Source organism: Phocoena phocoena, chromosome 1, assembly GCF_963924675.1.
Source record: "Phocoena phocoena chromosome 1, mPhoPho1.1, whole genome shotgun sequence".
Taxonomy (NCBI): Eukaryota; Metazoa; Chordata; class Mammalia; order Artiodactyla; family Phocoenidae; genus Phocoena; species Phocoena phocoena.
Genome location: NC_089219.1, coordinates 80,719,582 through 80,741,504, shown reverse-complemented (window position 1 = coordinate 80,741,504; position 21,923 = coordinate 80,719,582). Strand labels below are relative to the sequence as shown.

At 36.5% G+C, this 21,923-nt stretch overlaps 1 protein-coding gene across 1 annotated transcript in view; it reads left to right on the top strand.

The window, feature by feature from the left end:
• The first annotated feature begins 390 nt into the window (after positions 1-390).
• Positions 391-21,923, top strand: part of HFM1 (helicase for meiosis 1) — a 125,415-nt gene continuing 103,882 nt past the window's right edge. The window contains exons 1-5 of the mRNA XM_065874603.1: positions 391-461; positions 7,964-8,076; positions 9,831-10,140; positions 17,015-17,280; positions 17,534-17,581. Coding sequence (XP_065730675.1) covers positions 391-461; positions 7,964-8,076; positions 9,831-10,140; positions 17,015-17,280; positions 17,534-17,581 — 808 coding nt within the window. The remainder of the gene's footprint in view (positions 462-7,963; positions 8,077-9,830; positions 10,141-17,014; positions 17,281-17,533; positions 17,582-21,923) is intronic.

Below are 21,923 nucleotides of genomic sequence, written 5' to 3'. Positions count from 1 at the left end.
CCGAAGGAGCCATTAATTCTGCTTTTGGGTAATTCAGAGAAAACTTGGAAGAAGAAATGGCGTTTGACCTGTGCCATTAAGAATGGGTAGGAATTTGTCAGGTGGAGAATGGAAGAAAACACTCTTAAGCATTGGTGCAGAATGAAGAGAGGGGTACATATGTGAATATGTATGAATGAGTGGAGAACAGAGAATAATGTATTTGAATATTTTAGCACTTTGGAGGAAGTTATAAAAGATGTTGCTGAAAGGCTATCTGTCATTATTTTGGGAAATTAATGATTACAGTTTATGGATCCAGAAATTTTGTTTCTACATCTTTGTAAATAGAATATAAACTACTTTTTTTTGGGTATTTTTTAGATTTGTGACAAAGTCCAGTTTTTAACAATGCTGAAATCAAATGACTCCTTGTTTTCCTTGGATAATTTGTTTTTTGAAAAAACAGATGAAGCTGAAAAGTAAGTCTGCTTTAAAGAATGATAACAGTATATTGCTTAAGGGTTTTTGATTTTTAAGGCATTTTAGTTTTCTCTCTGGTAAATTTATAGATAAAAAATGAGAGATCAACAGAATGGCATTTCAGGTATATGCTTGGTAAACATGGAATTCAGATATAAAGGAGTAACTGAAGTTTAACATGTTACATGTTACAGTTTTAAAAACAGAGTAGATTCTTGTCTATTTGGCTTTCATTCGTTTGCATTTCTGGTTTGTTCAGATTATTTTTGGCTAAAGTAAAGACTGAAAGTAATGGTCAAAGAGTAGCTCAGGACAAGGAGTGATGATGGCACCTTTTGGAAACAGAAAGGGCAGTGTGCCAAAGGCCAAGTGTGATAGGCAGATTCAGTGAAGGCAGGAAGTAGGGGTGGAAATAAAGATGTGGTACCAAAGGAAGTATGAATGGGGAATAGGGAGTCTGTTAAATACTGGCTTTTATGGATTTTCACATGTGAATCACTTTAATTCTAAGTTTTCTATGTATTTGTTCTATCGTATTACCCTTTTTAATGAAGCATTGAGTAAGTTATTTACTGCTTCATTTATTCTTCCATTCATTCAAATATTAGTTCAAATATTGACTGAATGCTGAAAGGGATATAAAAAGAATGAAACAGACTTTTACTTTAAAAAACTTAAAGCCTATTTGAGGTTAAATACACATATAGAAAGGTCATTCATAAATAATGTGACCATGTAATTCAGACTGGGACACTTTTGAGAGTGAAAGAGTGCATTCAAATGAAGCAACAGGTGTTAATCAAGACTGACCTGGGCAAATTTGGAACATATGGTTGCTCTTCTAACAATACAAAAAAAAAGTGCAAAGCAAATTATAAGCATATATTCATGCAAAGAAATTTCAGATTTGGAGAGAGACTTGGGCCAGACTGTTTAGGTCAGGCTTTATGGTAGTTGGGGGAGACTTCAGGCTTTGAAGGACTGGATAATTCTTTTTTTAAAAAAATATTTATTTATTTATTTGGTTGCACCGGGTCTTAGTTGCGGCAGGCAGGCTCCTTAGTTGCAGCACGTGCGCTCCTTTGCTGTGGTATATGGACTCTTAGTTGCGGCATACATGTGGGATCTAGTTCCCTGATTTTGTGAATGTAAGATTAGAAATGGATTTTGAATGAGCATATGCTCTGCTGCCTAAAACAATGCCTGGCACATAGTACTCAGTAAATAATTGCTGAATTGATCGATGAATGAAAAAAAAGCAGTTGAACTTCTATAGTTGGATATAGAGGTAGTGTCGGGTATAGGGGCAAGCCAAATAAAGAAAATAGTTTTGAACAAAGATAAGGAGGGACAGAATGTATTATCTGTTTGGTATACAAGTAGTTCACTTTGGTCTGTACTATAAGGGACATGTAGGAGAATTGAAACTGTAACATGACCTAAGGCCTCTAGGTAGTTTGGTGTTACTTAGAAGCCACTGAAGGATTTTGAATGGAATAACATGAAAACAATTCCAAATTAATGTGATAGGAGTATATGAAATATAGAGAGAAAGCCCAGAGGCAGTGAGGTCAATTAAAACACTATTGTTCTCAATCAGACATAAGTTGCTTAGAACCTTGATTAGGATAGTGCTAATGGAAATACAAGGAAGCGATGTATTCAAGAAGCTTTATAAGGAAGATGCAATAAGAGACATGGATATAGTGGGTAAAAGACTGTACTATGGTTTAGATTCTGGGTGATGGGGAGAATGATGACACCTCTGGAAAATATGGATATCAAGGAAGATTTGATTTTATGGGGAGGCTGAATAGAGAGCTAGATGTGTACTTTTTGTATCTTGTTAATGTCTTTCTTGGATTTTCAGGAATAGTCTCTGTGCAGAAAAGAGTTAATATACCAGGCCCAAACCACTATCTTTGAAAAGGCCTACTTGTAAGGTTGGCCTCTGGCTGGAGTCTGAGAACTTAGATTTTAGGAAGATTCCTACCATTAACTTATAAATTGGCTCACTGTGTAAAAACTGTTTATAAAAATAATGTGATTTAGGGCTTCCCTGGTGGCACAGTGGTTGAGAGTCTGTCTGCCGATGCAGGGGACATGGGTTCGTGCCCCGGTCCGGGAAGGTCCCACATGCCGCAGAGCGGCTAGGCCCGTGAGCCATGACCGCTGAGCCTGCGCGTCCGGAGCTTGTGCTCCACAACGGGAGAGGCCACAACAGTGAGAGGCCCGGGTACCGCACCAAAAAAAAAAAAAAAAGGTGGTTTATAATGAACATCTGCTCTTCTGGGAATCTGGAATTTAGGTATGTGCCAAAGAGGGATGCCTACATGAGTAGCCTAAAAACCCTGGGCATTAAGTCTCTAATGACTTCCCTTGTTGGCGACATTTCACCTGTGTTGTCACAACTTGTTTTGGGGGGAATTAAGCACATCTTGTGTTACTCTAGTGGGAGAGGACCTTTGGAAGCTTGTGCCTGGTTTCCCCTAGACTTCACCCCACAGTCATGAGTAGGACTATATGCTGAGTCCTGTAAGTCATCTTAGGGAATCATTGACCCTGGCGGTGATATTGGGGACTCTGTGACATAGTCCTAAATTTCAGTTGCTTTGGTGTATTGTCAGACAATCTGTCAGACATTGTCAGGTGATGTGTTGCAGATTTTTGATTTAGAAAATAGAGCTGTAGTAGCTATGTTTGAGGTGCTGTGAGAGGCAGAAAATTGAAAGACTGGGCCTCTCACTTCTGGGAGTTTAAAATTCTAAATAAAGAGAGAAGAAAAAATCAAAATCCTTGGGACTTGGCTTAGACAGTTTATGTGGTATTCTTCTCAAATTTATTTTGTTACCTAATGCTTATCTTTTTCTTCTAATGAAGGACAAGCCAACTTTGGTTGGAAAGGAAACATTAAAACATTATATATTAATAGGATCACAGCTGAACGATAAGGAACGGTAGTTAACAATGCAAACAGTGTGACAAAAATTTCATCAATTACTGTAGGTTTACAAAGTGATTGTCAGTTTCAACTGTTTTCTTGGATTTTCCATGGTTATAGATGGTTCTGGACCAAGAATATTTGGGTTAAGACATTAATTCGTAATGTTTTAGGAGTACTCCATAATACCAATACTGGTGTCATTTACACACTTGTGACCCATGATTAGATGTCAGGTGTATCATCAGTAATTTGTTACTTGTATTGGTTAAGATGCTAAAGTTTCAGAATGATTTACTACTTTCTTTTTTATATTGGAGCAGATTTAAGATTCCTGTCACAAGCATTTGAATTGGAGAAAAGAAAATGGAGTTATAGCCATTATTTAGGTAGAATATCTCACATAGCAGTGTCATTAATCACATGACACACAAGGAAAAAAAGAATGCTGCTATATAGGGATAAGTCAAAGTCACTGCAGAAAGGTAGTATATTAAGTTTAAGAGTCTATAATTGAGTAATGTTTCATTAATAAATACATAGTTTCTTTGTTTTTTCTTAAATAAAATTATTTTATTTTATTTTTTATGGCTCTGAAAATTCACATTTTAAAAAACACATGTGGAGAGGTATTACAAAACATTTAAGGTAGCCCATGATTACATTTATTTGTTCATAGGCTGTGTAAATCTTTTTTTTTAAATTTTATTTACTTTTTTATACAGCAGGTTCTTATCAGTCATCCATTTTATACACATCAGTGTATACATGTCAATCCCAATCTCCCAGTTCATCACACCACCATCCCCATCCCCCCGCCGCTTTCCCGCCTTGGTGTCCATACGTTTGTTCTCTACATCTGTGTCTCAATTTCTGCCCTGCAAACCGCTTCATCTGTACCATTTTTCTAGGTTCCATATATATGCATTAATATACGATATTTGTTTTTCTCTTTCTGACTTACTTCACTCTGTATGACAGTCTCTAGATTCATCCACGTCTCTACAAATGACCCAGTTTCATTCCTTTTTATGGCTGAGTAATAGTCCATTGTATATATGGACCACATCTTCTTTATCCATTCATCTGTTGATAGGCATTTAGATTGCTTCCATGACCTGGCTATTGTAAATAGTGCTGCAATGAACATTGGGGTGCATGTGTTTTTTTGAATTATGGTTTTCTCTGTGTATATGCCCAGTAGTGGGATTGCTGGGTCATATGGTAATTTTATTTTTAGTTTTTTAAGAAACCTCCATACTGTTCTCCATAGTGGCTGTATCAATTTACATTCCCACCAACAGTGCAAGAGCGTTCCCTTTTCTCCACACCCTCTCCAGCATTTGTGGTTTGTAGATTTTCTGATGATGCCCATTCTAACTGCTGTGAGGTAATACCTCATTGTAGTTTTAATTTGCATTTCTCTAATACTTAGTGATGTTGAGCAGCTTTTCATGTGTTTCTTGGCCATCTGTATGTCTTCCTTGGAGATATGTCTATTTAGGTCTTCGGCCCATTTTTGGATTGGGTTGTTTGTTTTCTTAATATTGAGCTGCAGGAGCTGTTTATATATTTTGGAGATTAATCCTTTGTCCGTTGATTCGTTTGCAAATATTTTCTCCCATTCTGAGGGTTGTCTTTTGGTCTTGTTTATGGTTTCCTTTTCTGTGCAAAAGCATTTAAGTTTCATTAGGTCCCATTTGTTTATTTTTGTTTTTATTTCCATTACTCTAGGAGGTGGATCAAAAAAGATCTTGCTGTGATTTATGTCAGTGTTCTTCCTGTGTTTTCCTCTAAGAGTTTTATAGTGTCCGGTCTTACATTTAGGTCTCTAATCCATTTTGAGTTTATTTTTGTGAATGGTGTTAGGGAGTGTACTAATTTCATTCTTTTACATGTAGCTGTCCAGTTTTCCCAGCACCACTTATTGAAGGGACTATCTTTTCTCCATTGTATATCCTTGCCTACTTTGTCACAGATTAGTTGACTATAAGTGCATGGGTTTATCTCTGGGCTCTCTATCCTCTTCCAATGATCTATATTTCTGTTTTTGTGGCAGTACATATAGTCTTGATTACTGCAGCTTTGTAGTATAGTCTGAAGTCAGGGAGTCTTATTCCTCCAGCTCCGTTTTTTTCCCTCAAGACTGCTTTGGCTATTCAGGTTCTTTTGTGTCTCCATACAAATTTTAAGATTTTTTGTTCTAGTTCTGTAAAAATGCCATTGGTAATTTGATAGAGATTGCATTGAATCTGTAGATTGCTTTGGGTAGAATAGTCATTTTCACAATATTGATTCTTCCAATCCAAGAACATGGTATATCTCTCCATCTGTTTGTATCATCCTTAATTTCTTTCATCAGTGTCTTATAATTTTCTGCATACAGGTCTTTCGTCTCGCTAGGTAGGTTTATTCCTCGGTAGTTTATTCTTTTTGTTGCAATGGTAATTGGGAATGTTTCCTTAATTTCTCTTTCAGATTTTTCATCATTAGTGTACAGGAATGCAAGAGATTTCTGTGCATTAATTTTGTATCCTGCAACTTTTCCAAATTCATTGACTAGCTCTAGTAGTTTTCTGGTGGCATCTTTAGGATTCTCTATGTATAGTATCATGTCATCTGCAAACAGTGACAGCTTTACTTCTTCTTTTCCAATTTGGATTCCTTTTATTTCTTTTTCTTCTCTTATTGCCGTGACTAGGACTTCCAAAACTATGTTGAATAATTGTGATGAGAGTGGACATCCTTGTCTTGTTCCTGATCTTAGAGGAAATGCTTTCAGTTTTTCACCATTGAGAATGATGTGTGCTGCGGGTTTGTCGTGTATGGCCTTTATTATGTTGAGGTAGGTTCCCTCTATGCCCATTTTCTGGAGAGTTTTTATCATAAATGGGTGTTGGATTTTGTGAAAAGCTTTTTCTGCATCTATCGAGATGATCATATGGTTTTTCTTCTTCAGTTTGTTAATATGGTGTATCACATTGATTGATTTGTGTATATTGAAGAATCCTTGTGTCCCTGGGATAAATCCCACTTGATCGTGTTGTGTGATCCTTTTAATGTGTTGTTGGATTCTGTTTGCTAGTATTTTGTTGAGGATTTTTGCATCTATATTCATCAGTGATATTGGTCTGTAATTTTCTTTTTTTGTCGTATCTTTGTCTGGTTTTGGTATTGAGGTATCCTTCCTTGTCTCTTGTAACATTCTTTATTTTAAAGTCTATTTTATCTGATATGAGTATTGCTACTCCAGGTTTCTTTTGATGTCCATTTGCATGGAATATCTTTTTCCATCTCCTCACTTTCAGTCAGTATGTGTCCCTAGGTATGAAGTGGGTCTCTTGTAGACAGCATATATATGGGTCTTGTTTTTGTGTCTATTCAGCGAGCCTGTGTTTTCTGGATGGAGCATTTAATCCATTCACGTTTAAGGTAATTATTGATATATATGTTCCTATTACCATTTTCTTAATTGTTTTGGGTTTGTTTTCGTAGGTCCTTTTCTTCTCGTGTTTCCCACTTAGAGAATTTCCTTTATCATTTGTTGTAGAGCTGGTTTGGTGGTGTTGAATTCTCTTAGCTTTTGCTTGTATGTAAAGCTTTTGATTTCTCCATCGAATCTGAATGAGATCCTTGCCAGGTAGAGTAATCTTGGTTTTAGGTTCTTCCCTTTCATCACTTTAAATATGTCATGCCACTCCCTTCTGGCTTGTAGAGTTTCTGCTGGGAAATCAGCTGTTAACCTTATGGGAGTTCCCTTGTATGTTATTTGTCGTTTTTCCCTTGCTACTTTCAATAATTTTTCTTTGTCTTTAATTTTTGCCAATTTGATTACTATGTGTCTTGGCATGTTTCTCCTTGGGTTTCTCCTGTATGGGACTCACTGCGTTTCATGGACTTGAGTGGCTATTTTCTTTTCCATGTTAGGGAAGTTTTCAACTCTAATCACTTCAGATATTTTCTCAGGTCCGTTCTCTCTCTCTTCTCCTTCTGGGACCCCTATAATGCGAATGTTGTTGCATTTAATGTTGTCTCAGAGTTCTCTTAGGCTGTCTTCATTTCTTTTCATTCATTTTTCTTTATTCTGTTCTGCAGCAGTGAATTCCACCATTCTGTCTTCCAGGTCACTTATCTGTTCTGCCTCAGTTATTCTGCTATTGATTCCTTCTAGTGTATTTTTCATTTCAGTTATTGTATCGTTCATCTCTGTTTGTTTGTTCTTTAATTCTTCTAGGTCTTTGTTAAACTTTTCTTGTATCTTCTCAATCTTTGCCTCCATTCTTTTTCCAAGGTCCTGGATCATCTTCACTATCATTATTCTGAATTCTTTTTCTGGAAGGTTGCCTATCTCCATTTATTTGTTTTTCTGGAGTTTTATCTTGTTCCTTCATCTGGTACATAGCCCTCTGCCTTTTCATCTTGTCTGTCTTTCTGTGAATGTGGTTTTTGTTCCACAGGCTGCAAGATTGTAGTTCTTCTTGCTTCTGCTTCTTAATAAATACATAGTTTCTGATGTTATATCTTTATTAACATATATTCATACTTTTATATTTTATATAGCCATCCAGACAATGAAAAATCTTTGGATTGGTTTCTGCCACCTGCTCCATTGATTTCGGAAATTCCAGAGACTCAAGCATTAGAGGAAGAAATGGAAAATCATAATCTGTTAGGTAAATTGTCCCATATTTTTTGGGAAGCCAAACCCATTCAGCTCATGTCAATGTAAAAAAGTCTAATATTGAAATATTAATTATTTTGTTTTAATGGAATAAAATGAAAGTTAGAGACCCATTCAAAATAGTGCTTAGCAAATCTTAAAATCTGAAACATTTTCCCTCTCCATACTTACATATACACACATATGTATATTATATGCATAAAATATGCTATCACACACACCTGTTATATTGTTCTGTGAATTTGTTTCCTCTCACCATTAAAATTGTCAGTGCTATTTAGTTTTTGCCTTACCCTTTACTAAAGGTAGGATCCTCTCATTTAGGGAACCAGATTCATGAAATATATTGAGTGAAAAAAACAAGATGCAGATTATATATAGTTTGTTACCATCTTTACAAAGCTAGAAAACCAGCACACTCAAACAGTATATGTAGTCTAATGTGATATTGTTGATAAAACTGATCTTTAAATTGAGTGGTAGGTTCATGCATGTACATTTTATTATTAAGCTTCATAATTTTTGTATATTTTATATATGAAAATACATATTATATACTCTTGTATGTACCAAATAATATGTAAAATTATTACATATATAGAATATGATAATTCTCTTATATGTTATAATAGAACACCCATATATAATACGTATTTGTAGTAGTATAGTATGTACACCTAAATGATAAAACAAATTTAAGCCATGGGCTTCCCTGGTGGCGCAGTGGTTGAGAGTCTGCCTGATGATGCAGGGGACACGGGTTCGTGCTCCGGTCTGGGAAGATCCCACATGCCGTGGAGCGGCTGGGCCCGTGAGCCATGGCTGCTGAACCTGTGCATCCAGAGCCTGTGCTCCGCAATGGGAGAGGCCACAATAGTGATAGGCCCGCGTACCGCACAAAAAAAAAAAAAAAAAAAAATTTAAGCCCTAATGAGGCCTCCAGACTCCTTTCACACCTTTCAAAGATGCTTATAAATTCTCTGTAAAGACACCTTTAAGGGCTTCCCTGATGGCGCAGTGGTTGAGAGTCCGCCTGCCGATGCAGGGGACATGGGTTCGTGCCCCGGTCTGGGAAGATCCCACATGCTGCGGAGCAGCTGGGCCCGTGAGCCATGACCGCTGAGCCTGCGCGTCCAGACCCTGTGCTCTGCAACAGGAGAGGCCCCAACAGTGAGAGGCCTGCGTACCGCAAAAAAAAAAAAAAAAAAAAGACACCTTTAAAATTCTGTCACCTTGATGAAAGCATTCCTTTATCTTGATTTTAGAAGCAAGATTACAAATTTAAAAGCATTGTGTCATGTATTTTAATACTGAATCTATTCAGTAACATTTTATATGATTGGTCGCTGTACTTTTGTGTACAAATTATTTATATAAATTTTTAAATCTTCATAATTACTTATATAATTATATCATTTGTAGTAGATAAATACTTAAACATTATAATTATGGTTATTTCTGTGGGTCATAAATTAAACCTATTTTATAATGTAGGTTTCATATACATTTCAAATTTAATTTCATTAATTCTTAACTAATTTCTGAGTATCCTGTAGTGTTATGATATACCATAAGAGTAACAACTACCTGTATTTCAAAATCACATATAGTATTACAGATTATCTTGTTATATTCATATTTACCTAGTAAGCTGTTTTGAAAAATTTTATTAAATTTTTCTATCATTATTTTGAAAATTTGTTTTCCAGGAGAACATGTAGTAATTAAAATATTCCATTTTTGTAGGTCAGAGAAAGAGGTCAAAAATGTTACCATCAAATTTGAAGATCACTAATGAAGACACAAATTATATTTCACAAACACAAAAATTCCAATTTGCCTTCCCTTCTAATGAATATGAAGAAGATGATCTAAGTTTTGGAGGGGCAGGTAACAATGACTTACATGTTGCTGGCAAGCTGACATATGGTTCTTCTCAGAAATGGAAAAATCACACTGGCACTGAGATAGCACTTGAGAAAAATTTTCCAGATGATACGAAGTTAATTAATTTTGCACAAGATAAAGGAGAGAGCACGTCAGCCTTCTGCAAGAGGTAATTAATTAAATGAAATAAATAATATTCAATGATAAAGTTGAATATTTATGTGTATGTCCAGACGTATGAAGTATGGTAGAATCTGAATGAGAAAAATATCAACAACAAATTGAGTCTACCAGGGACTTCCCTGGTAGTCCAGTGGGTAAGACTCCATGCTCCCAATGCAGGGGGCTGGAGTTCGATTCCTGGTTGGGGAACTAGATCCCGCACACATGCCGCAACTAAGAGTTCACATGCTGCAACTAAGAAGTCCGCACACCACAACTAAAAGATCCCTCAAACTGTAACTAAAGATCCTGCATGCCCCAACTGAGAGCTGGTGCAACCAAAATAAATAAATAAATATTAAAAAGCAAACAAAGAAAAAAACCAAACAGAGTCTACTATGTACTAGACACTGTTAACTGTGGGATTCTAGCCATAGGTTCTTGCCTTCAGAGAACTTACAGTTTATTGAGGGAAAGGCAGATAGTAAATAAAAATAACTGATTGCATACTTTTTGCACCACAATTATTTTGATGAGATATATGGTTAGAGCAGAGGTTCTCAAACTTTGTTTTCAGGACCCTTTTACCCTTAAAAATTACTGAGGATTCCCATAGAGCTTTTGCTTATTTGGGTTATATCTATTGATATTTAACCATATTATAAATTAAAATTATGGAAAAAAGTGTTATGGAAATTGTTTTGATCATATGAACTCTCTGAATCTTGACCACCATTTGAGAACTGTTGTTAATATGAGGTCCTAATCTGCTCTGCACAATCAGGGAAGACTTTCCTGAGGAAATGGTATTTAAGCTTAACATTAAGGAGGAATAGAATCAAGCTGAATGCAAATGAAGAAGGAGAGTGTGCCAGGCAGAAGGAATAGTATGTGCGAAAGTACTAAGGTAACGCAGAGCTTGGCTTATTCTTAGAAATTTTTCTTTAGTTTAAGTAAGAAAGAATGCTAAGAGATAAGGTATGGAGGGGCCAAGTCATTCAGAGTCTTGTAGGCCATGAAACACTTTGTACATTTAGGCAGTGCTTATTAAACTGTGGCCCATGAACTCTCTGCATCAGAATTACCTGGAGTGCTTGTTAAAAATTTGGATTCCTGCTTTCTACCTTAGACATATTGAATCACAATCTGGATAAAGGTGGGGATGGGACCCAGGAATTCAAATTTTTAACAAATTTTCTAGATGATTGTTATGCACACTAAAGTTTGAGAACCATTGTTCTAAGGTCCTGGGTTTTAAGCAGAGGAGTAAAATTAGATTTTCTTTTTTATTTAGTGTCCATTTTGGCCACAATCTGATAAATTAGAAGAGAGCTAGAATACATTGTGAAGGGTCACTTAGGCTATTTTATTAGTGTAGGTGAGAGAAGATGGTAGACTGACCTAGGACTGAGATAACAGGAATGAGAAAGTTCAAAGTTTTTTAGGATATAGAATTCCCACAGGACTTAAATGACATTTGGATATGAGACCTGACTCCTAGGTTTCTGGCTTGAGCCAGAATGATGAAGGATGATAGTGTTCTTTCATGATACAGAAAACTGTAAAGGAAGAATAGGGGAAGGTGGTGAGTACAGATTTGGACATGTTGATTTTGGGTACTTACAAATTGTCCAAAAGACAATTGGATGTATGGGTTAAGGATTCAGAAGAGATCTAGTTGACAGTTTTTGTTTTCTCTGTGACATAAGAGGCAAAGTCATCTGTGGAGTTTGAGGGGAAAAGTGGGGGTATTGAGCAAGTATGAGAAGAGTGGAAGAAATTGTGGAGAATGGGAAAGCAACTAATTAGAATAATGGTAGGATTTTTGGACACTGTAAAGGGCCCAGTTGAGGCTGATGTCTATGAATTTTAAAATAAAATTTGTTAACATCTAATTCACATATCATAAAATTCATTATTTTGAAGTGTACAGTTCATGGTTTTTAGTGTAGTCACGGAGTTGTGCAACCGTCACTACTCTCCAATTTTAAAATGTTTTTGCTGCCCCAAAAGAAACTCTATACTCATTAACAGTCCCTCCCCATTCCTCCTTCCCTCATCTAGCCCCTGACAACCACTAATCGTTTTCTGTTTCTGTGGGTTTACCTATTCTAGACATTTCATATAAGTGGAGTCATACAATATCTGACCTTTTGTGTCTGGCTTCTTTCACTTAGCATAACATTTTCAAGGTTCATCCGTGTTATGTCATGTATCAGTATTTTATTCTTTTTTTATGGCCAAATAATATTTCATTGAATGGATATACCACATTTTGTTTAATGATCTGTCAATTGATGGACATTTGAGTTGTTTCCACTTTTTGGCTATTATGAATAATGTTGCTATGAACACTCACGTATACGTTTTTGTGTGAATATATGCATTTGACCCTTGAACAACACAGAGGTTAGGGGTGTGTTGACCTTCTGGGAAGTCAAAAAATGAAGTATAACTTTATAGTTGGCCCTCTCTATCCACAGTTCTGCATCAGTGGATTCAGCCAACCTCAGATCGTGTAGTACCATAGTAGTATTTACTGAAGAAAAAAAATCCGAGTATACGTGATCTGGTGCAGTTTAAACCTATGTTGTTCAAGGGTCAAATGTATTTTAATTCTTTTAGATTTATACTTAGAAGTGGAATTGCTGGGTCATATGGTAACTCGATATTTATCTTTTTTGAGAAACTGCCAAATTGTTTTACAAAGTAACTATACCACTGAACAGTCCCACTAGCAATATATGAGGAATCCGATTTCTCCAGGTCCTTGCCAGCACTTGTTGTCTGTCTTTTTTATTATAGCCATACTAGTGGGTGTGACGTGTACCATTGTGGTTTTGATTTGCATATTCCTGCTAACTAAAGATGTTGGGCAACTTTTCGTGTGATTATTAGTTATTTTTATATCTTCTTTGGAGTAATGTCTATTCAGATCCTTTGTATTTTTAATTGCGTTGTCTTTTTATTGTTGAGTTGTAAGTGTTCTTTATTCTGGATAAAAATCCCTCATCAGTTATATGATTTACAAATAATTTCTCACATTCTGTGTGTTGTTTTTCACTTTTTTGTTCGTATCCTTAGCAGCCCAAAAGTTTTTAATTTTAATGAAGTTAAGTCCAATTTTTCTAATTTTTGATTGGACTTTTGGTGTCCTATCTAAGAAACCATTGCCTAATCCAAGTTTGCAAAGACTTACTCCCACATTTTCTTCTAAGAGTTTAATAAATTTAGCTCTTAAATTTAGATCTATGATCCATTGTGAGTTAACTTTTCAATATGGTGCAAGGTAGGAGTCCAACTTAATTCTTTTGCACATATATATCCAGTTGTTAAAAAACAAAAACAAAAACTATTCTTTCCCCATGGAATGTCATGGCACCCTCACTGACAATCAATCAACCATAAATGGAAGGTCTGGGGGTTTTCTTACACCATCCAATTATCTGATTCATCAACACCAATGGGTGTCCAACAGTTCAATTCAGTTTTCATACTAACTCCTGGAGTTAGCATCAGACCACATGGGTTAAGGGTTCAGTCCTTTGCCCTACTTGAAATGCCAGCCACAAATAGGGTGCCAGGCTACTGACATTTCTGCCTTGCAGACTACAAATTTGGGAGTTCTCACTACCCCACATTGGGTGTAATAATTTGCTAGAATTACTCACAGAATTAGAAAAATGCTTTACTTATGTTTACCAGTTCATTATAAAGGATACAACTTAGGAACAGCCAAATGGAGGAGATGCATAAGGCAAGGTATGGAGAGGAAGAGTGTGCAGAGCTTCCATACCCTCTCTGAGTGTGTCACTCTCTCAGCACCTTGATGTGTTACCAGTCTAGAAGCTCTCCGAACCCCCTGTCATTTAGGAATTTATTATTCATGGAGGTTTCATTACATAAGCGTGATTGATTAAATCATTGGCTATTGGTGATTGAACTCAATCTCCAGCCTCTCTCCCCTCCTTGGATGTTGAGAGTGGAGCTGAAAATCTCAACCCTCTAATCAAGTTTAGTTCTTTCTGGTGATCGGTCCCCATCCTGAAACTGTCTAGGTGACAAGAGTCACCTCATTAGCATAAACTCAGGTATGATTGAAAGGGGCTTATTATGAATAACAAAAGATGCTTCTATCACTTCTGTCAAGCAGGGAATTCCAAAGGTTTCAGGAGCTCTGTGCCAGGAACTGGGAACAAAAACCAAACATATATTTTCTATTATACCACACAAAGGATTTTTTCCATGCTCTCAATTCTATTCTATTGATCTGTATGTCTGTCCTTATGCCTGGCATAAGGATATTTTTCACAATGGCATAGCCTACATTTTCTTGATTGCTGTAGCTTTATATTGATAGTAAAGTTTTACATCAGGAAGTGTGAGTCCTCCAACTTTGTTCCTTTTTTTCAAGATTTTTTTGCTATTCTGATTTATTTGCATTTTCATATGAATTTTAGGATAAGCTGGTCAATTTCTGCAGAGAAGCCAGCTGGGATTTTGATAAGGATTGTATTGAATCTGTAGGTAACCTGATGACTATTGTTATCTTAATATCATTAAATCTCCCAATCTATGAACTGGGATAGCTTTCCATTTATTTAGGTTTTCTTTAATTTCTTTCAAAGATGTTTTGTGGTTTTCTGTGGACAAGTCTTATACTTATTTTGTTAACTTTACTCATAAGTACTTTATTCTTTTTGATGTTATTTTAAATGGAATTTCAGATTGTCCATTGAAAGTGTATAGAAATACAGTTGATTTTTGTATATTGATTTTGTTTCTTCAGTCTTGCTAATGATGACTTTGAATTTTAATATAACTCATCTACCTAACAGTTGTACTTTTTCCAGTAGTGTTCCACCACCCGGCTGCAATTATAAAAAACAATAGATAGTTAGATTCATCTAGAAGTGCAGATTTGCAAGATAGTACGATAAAAGGCTAAAGGGGAAGAGGAGTTTAGAATATTGGTAAGAGAGTGGTTGAAAAGATAGGTCGTGGTATTAAATTCATTAAAGGTACGTGAGAAAAATGAAGGGGAAGATGGTTTGGGAAAAAATAAGGAGATTAATTATAGTAATTTTGTTCGTTGACCTCATTGGTACCTTGAGCAAACAAGCTAAAAGGATAGGAGGTTGTGTTCAGAGAATGATATGTCGGAATCATTGATTTGAAAAGAGGAGCAGTTCTGGATAATGATAATGTCTAAGGTGAGAGAGTAGGTGACTGAGATCATGTGGGGGGTAAAGCCACTGAAGATGAAAGCCTAAGAAACTGAGAGGGTAGGATTTTGAATGGGTTGTCTACATGAGTGTTGAAGTAACCCAGATGATGGCAGAGTTTGGGATTGAGAGGAAAAGATTCTAAAGTGACCAGAGGTTGATATATGATACATGCCATGAGGAGGGTTACGAGGTGGTATAGCTAGACAGCACAGATACTTTTGTGAGAGAATGGAAAAGTAATGATGTAGATTTGGGGTGGAGAGGAAGACTCTCAACCATCAATACATTGGATGTGGGAGAGTTAACAGTTTTTTCCACTTTAGAGTTTTTTAAGGAGCAAGAGTTTTCCAGGAAAAATAAATGTTTTTGTTAAGACCAGGAAGTAAATATAAAATTCAGTAAAGAAGCTGAGGATATGGAGAATGTGGAGTGGGAGTTCCAGAGGACCTAGGAAGAATCTGAGGTTCAGAGAATTTAGATAACTACTATGTGGATAATATTTTTATGGTTTGAAAAACCTATTTCAAACTCTAAAGTCATGCAGCTAGAAAGTGGAGGAGCTTTGGATTTATATTCAGGTTTGTCTGATTCCAAAGTCTGTCCTTTTAACTGATATCACAGCATGTAGCAAGGAGTCATCTTGTGGCATAAGTGTTTTCCTTGTCCTCAATACCATTTCATAATGGGATTCTATTATATTATCTAAGACTAACCATCTTCTTTTGAATTTTCTGTCTTCAAAAATAGAACTGCTGGCCTTGGAGGATGCAACTCTACAGTTTGTTCTAAAATACATTTCTCTCTCTAGTTTTTTGAAAAATTGGTCTTTCTCATACAAAAACCTGTCATTAAGATTAATAGTCAAAATAATTTAGAAAGTATTCTGTATTTGTACAGTACTTATTTGGGTGTCATTCCTTACAGAATTCTGTAAGACTGATAACCTGCCATCACCCTTTTACTTATTCTATAAGGTGCTAGTGTTATATTAGGAACCCTATTGGTCACTTCTTCCCTTAGGGCTATTGTGAACAAATTACTTTGATGGATTGTCTTTGAATCAGTCGAATATAGTAAATTACAATCATATGATGGCCTTTCTTTGTTTTCTAGAACTTTATAAAGAACTATTTCTTACACTAAAATGATTATTGAACAGTGTTTGGAAAGTTGGTGCTGGATACTGACAAGAAGTCTCAGTACCTGTCCACATGGGCCTCTCTATAGGGCTGCTTCAGTGGTCTCATGATATAGTGGCTAGCTCCCCTTAGAGTGAGTGATCCAAGAGACCATGTGGAAGTGACAATCTTTTATGACCTAGCCTTAGATGTCACACGCTTGTCCTTCCACAGTACTCTGCTAGTCTCATAGGCCAGTCCTGATTCAAGGAAGGTGACTAATAAAGGGGGTGAGCACCAGGAAACAAGGATCATTGGAACTATCTCAGAGGCTGGCTACCACAGATGGATTTATCTGAGTGTTAGGAAAAGAAATAATTCAGTGGTAAATTCAGCAAATTATACTTTAGGAGAATGATTAGCTTTTGTGTTCTAATAAACCAAAATCTGTAGGTATTTTTAAAGGGACCAATTTTATGCTAGTTTTTCATATTCTAAGTAACTATTATAAATGCAAATATGTTTTGTTTTGCAGATTATTTAAAATATCTGACAATATACATGGAAGTGCTTATTCCAATGACAGAGTAAACTTGGACTCTCATATTGGCTCAGTGAAAACTGTCCAAATGGAAATGAGCAAAGGGAAATCATGGAAATATAGCAATAGTAAGCAGAAACCTCAATATTCAGACATTAATATGTTTAAAGCCAGTGATACTTTTTCTGCTTCTGAAATCAGAGAAGGCATAATCAAAGGACCATCTTTTTCAGTTGCCTCCCAGCCTCATGAATTTCAAGGTAATTCCTTGCTTTTTCAGTTGGTTTTCTAAAAGTACAGTCTAGTCTGTTTTTCTTAGCATAGGTAAGGATACAAAAATTTGAGTAGGCTGTCTCTATGTACAATTTCTTTACTATATTGCATTGTTTTTTTAAACTGTGATCTAATATTGTTTTAACTGTGCTCTCAATGAAAAGTTATACAAATTTTATTGCAGTAGCTTTTATGGAAAAGGTTAAAAATATGCATAAGTATGTAGGATTTTTTTTTTAGGGGTAACAGAAAATGGTTTCAATTCCTTGAAGGCTGTCACAGAAATCCGTATCCTTTAAATTATTTTACTATAGCAGCATTATATTTGAAGTCATAATTTTAAAACATTTTGTATCATTGTGTTTCTGTTTGTTTGTTTTGGTTGACAAAGAAGAAGAAGGAAAAGTGAATCTTTTGGGTCATGTAAGAGTCCCAATATGTGTGATAGTGCTACTGAAAGTGTGATCTGTGGACTGGTACCAGTTGTGAACTGTTTGTTACCAGTCTGTGACAAGTACAGATATGAGATTTGTATTACTGAATGAACTGTGAGCATATTTACTTACAAATTGATACAGATAATTTCCTATATTTTGTGTAAGAACAGCGTATTGTTATAAACATGGGTAGGGGAAATGGCTGAGAATGGGATATTCTGTGGACTGGGGACAGTTTTACAAATCTAGTAATTTTTGAGATAACCTAATTTGCAGATTATACCTATTTACATGTCTGGGTATTTCCAACGTAATCATTTTGAGTATATATGTGTGTTCTGGAGGGAACATTCTCTTTGCTTCTTTGATACTTTGTATATGTCTGTAACAGTGTACTTATTCTATTTTATTTTAACTCATCAGCTGTTTCTGTAACTATTTCCCTATGACCTATGAACTCCTTGAAGGCAAGGACCAAGCCTTATGTATCTTCTTATCTCCAAATTCATTGAAAGCCGTTTAAAGAGGAGAAGTTGTTCTGGCAAAAGAGTAGCCATGAGCAAGGACAAGGGTAAGAAAGTATGGAATATGTTTGGAAAGAACAAGTATTCCAGTTTGGGTGAAAAAAGTCATGATTAAAGGAGTAGTAGGGGGACTACCCTGCTGGTGCAGTGATTAAGAATCTGCCTGCCAATGCAGGGGACATGAGTTCAAGCCCTGGTCTGGGAAGATCCTACATGCCACAGAGCGACTAAGCCCGTGTACCACAACTGCTGAGCCTGCACTCTAGGGCCCATAAGCCACAACTACTGAGTAGTTGTGAGCCCCACAACTACTGAAACCTGCATGCCTAGAGCCTGTGCTCTGCAACAAGAGAAGCCACCATTATGAGAAACCTGCACACCACAATGAAGAGTAGCCCCCACTTGCCGCAACTAGAGAAAGCCCACTCACAGCAATGAAGACCCAACACAGCCAAAAAAAATAATAAATTTTTAAAAAATGCAGTAAAAAGGAATTGTATTTTTTTTTAAAAAAAGGAGTAGGAGGAAATAATGATGGATAGGTATTTTAGGATTAGATCATTTAATGCCATGAATACCAAGAAGCTTTTATTTTTATTTTTAATATATTTACTAAGCCATGAAGAGAAACCATGCAATATTTTTGAGCAGGTCAAGTTACATTACCTAAGCCATGCTTTAGGATTATAGAATTAGTGACTCAAAGCTGGGGAAGGCTCTAGAATCCACAAAAGTTATGATCTAGTTGGCAAAACAGTGAATTCCAGATATGGGGCCGTTGAGCTAGAGAAATCTAGGGATGAGTGATTCTAATCCTGGGTACTCTGGGGACTGAGAATTCTGAAGTATAGTTAGAAAATGTTTGGTTGACCACTTGTGAAAAATTGCCTCCAGTGCGTATAACTGAACTGAATTAGAATGGGAGGAGGGGACAATAAAAGGATTATATAACAGGGCTTCCCTGGTGGCGCAGTGGTTGGGAGTCCGCCTGCTGATGCAGGGGACACGGGTTCGTCCCCCGGTCCAGGAGGATCCCGCGTGCCGCGGAGCGGCTGGGCCCGTGGGCCATGGCCTCTGAGCCTGCGCGTCCGGAGCCTGTGCTCCGCAGTGGGAGAGGCCACAGCAGTGAGAGGCCCGTGTACTGCAAAAAAAAAAAAAAAAAAAAAAGAAAAGATTATATATGATATAATAATGTCAGAAATGGCCAGCCATTAGTGCTCCTCTTCATCATGTTGTCTCAGTCTTGTTGCACTTCCTTCTCTCTGGTGATCTAAATAGTGTGGGAATGTAGAAAATAGGTTAGCAGTAAACAGTTAAAAGTAGTTTCATTATCTGTATGATGGAAAATTCTTATCCAATACCTGAACTTGCCATAATGTGACTAATTTTTGAAGAGTTTTATAAAGATTTTCTTGCTATCTTAGTATAGCTGAAGTGCTTCTGTTGTTTAGGTCTCTTTGTTAGCTAGACTACTGCCTACTCTTGTGTCCATTGATTTATTGTCCAAAAAGTTCATTTGCTGTCAAACTTGTTGAACTTGCTGCACTTTATTGTTTCCAAGTATATATTTAAAGTGGAAGACTGAATGCTAGTTACGATAATTTAGAGCCTGGGGATTACTTGGACTTATTTTCTGATTATTTTACAATAGTTTACTATATTTGAATCCTCAGGACAATAGAAGTTTGGTCAGATTGATCCTGCTACAGTACTGTTGTCATTTTCAGTTCTGCAGACATCCCGCTCCTTCCGCCCCGCATCCCGTTATAACATGTAATTGCAGTGAGACTGCTGAGAATTCTTCGGACAAAAGGAAAAATTTGGGGCTTCCCTGGTGGCGCAGTGGTTGAGAGTCCGCCTGCCGTTGCAGGGGACACGGGTTCGTGCCCCGATCCGGGGAGATCCCACATGCCGCGGAGCGGCTGGGCCCGTGAGCCATGGCCGCTGAGCCTGCACGTCCGGAGCCTGTGCTCCGCAATGGGAGAGGCCACAACAATGAGAGGCCTGCGTACGGCAAAAAAAAAAAAAAAAAAAAGGAAAAATTTGATATCAAGTGTTGATAGTGATGATAAATGCTATACTTAGTAGCTGAATTTTCTCATGAGCTAGAAACTGATTTTACATCTACTCTGAATCATAGATTCATTTTTGTGAGTGTAAATGGATATGGAATTACCTGATGAGAGAAAAACCAGCATGATGACCCACTTGTGGGCTTGTTACAAATAAATATTTTAAAGGAAGAGATATATTTTGAAGGAAAAATGAGATTCGTTCAAAAACTGATGGATTGACAAACTCAGTATTACATTTTTGTTTTGGAATGAGTATTCTGACACAGTGCACAATTGAAAGTAAAATGAAGGTTTATAAAGTATCTGCTTGATTTAATAAATGCAGGCCTGTATTAATTGAGTTCTTAATGTGTGCCAGGCATTTGGGATATGTCGGTTAGTAAAACCGGCAGTGAATTCTTGCCCTTGAGAAGTTAACATTCTTGGGATGGGGGTGGAGAAGAGGATAGATCAGAACGATTGTAATAGTATATAAATAAGTCATATAGTATTTTAGAAGGTGATGAGTAATATGAAAAAAGAAAAAAGTGGGGCAGAGTAAAGGAGATTACATTGTTAATTCTGGAATGGGGGCTCAGGATTAGAATTACATAGAGTAATTAGGGTATGTCTTCTTTAGAAGTTGAGATGTAAGCACATGAAGGAAGTGAAAGAGCCAAGGAAATATGGAGGGAAGAACAATCTAGACAGAGGGAAGGCTTTACAGCAAAAACATGGCTGATGTTTTTGAAAAACATAAAAGAATCCAATAAAGCCAGAGGAAATGAGTCAGAAGCAAGAGTAGTAGGACATGAAGTCAGAAACACAAAGGTGGAGTGGGGAGGCAAGATTATGTAGGGCCTTGTGGCCATATACTTTGAGAGAAATGGGGGAATTTGAGCAGAGAAGTAATATGCTCTGATTTAACTTTTATCAGGATCACTTACCACAATCCATCAGTTTTTTAATACCTTCATAAAAATATAATTGCTTAAATAACTATGTATTTGTGTTCTCAGATATATTATCTGTTTTATATCTCCTAATTGATTGTAACAGCCTCAGTTGCAGGAGCTCATTTTCTTCTTTATTTACAACTTCCTGCAGCTTTCTGAGTCTAGTATTCTGCACAGTGTTTCATAAATGTAGTTGATAAATGTGATTCAGACTAATAAGAATGCATGCAAGTACAAATATCTCCCAAACTGGCAATAGACTCTTAACTTGGAGAGGGGACAGTTTATTCTTTATATCTATTAATATTTTTGAGCTTTCTTAGAGGAAGGACGATTTAAGACCTTGTTGAGCCAGTATGCTGATAATTGCAATTAAATCCACCACTTAGCACAACGAAATTACCAAAAACAAAGGAATTCAGGGTTAGGTGACCAGCAGCAACACACATCAGCTAATGAAACATAATCAACAGTTAAAAAATGAAATTTGGAATTTTAAAGAAGAGATAAATATCAAATGACCTCATCAAGATGAATAAGAAAAAAATACCACTCTGGAAAAGATAAACTACATTCTTAGTTCTGATATACTTTTACATATGTTTTTGCATCTCTTCTATCAGATCTAATTGTCAAAGTATAACCCTTATATAACCTTG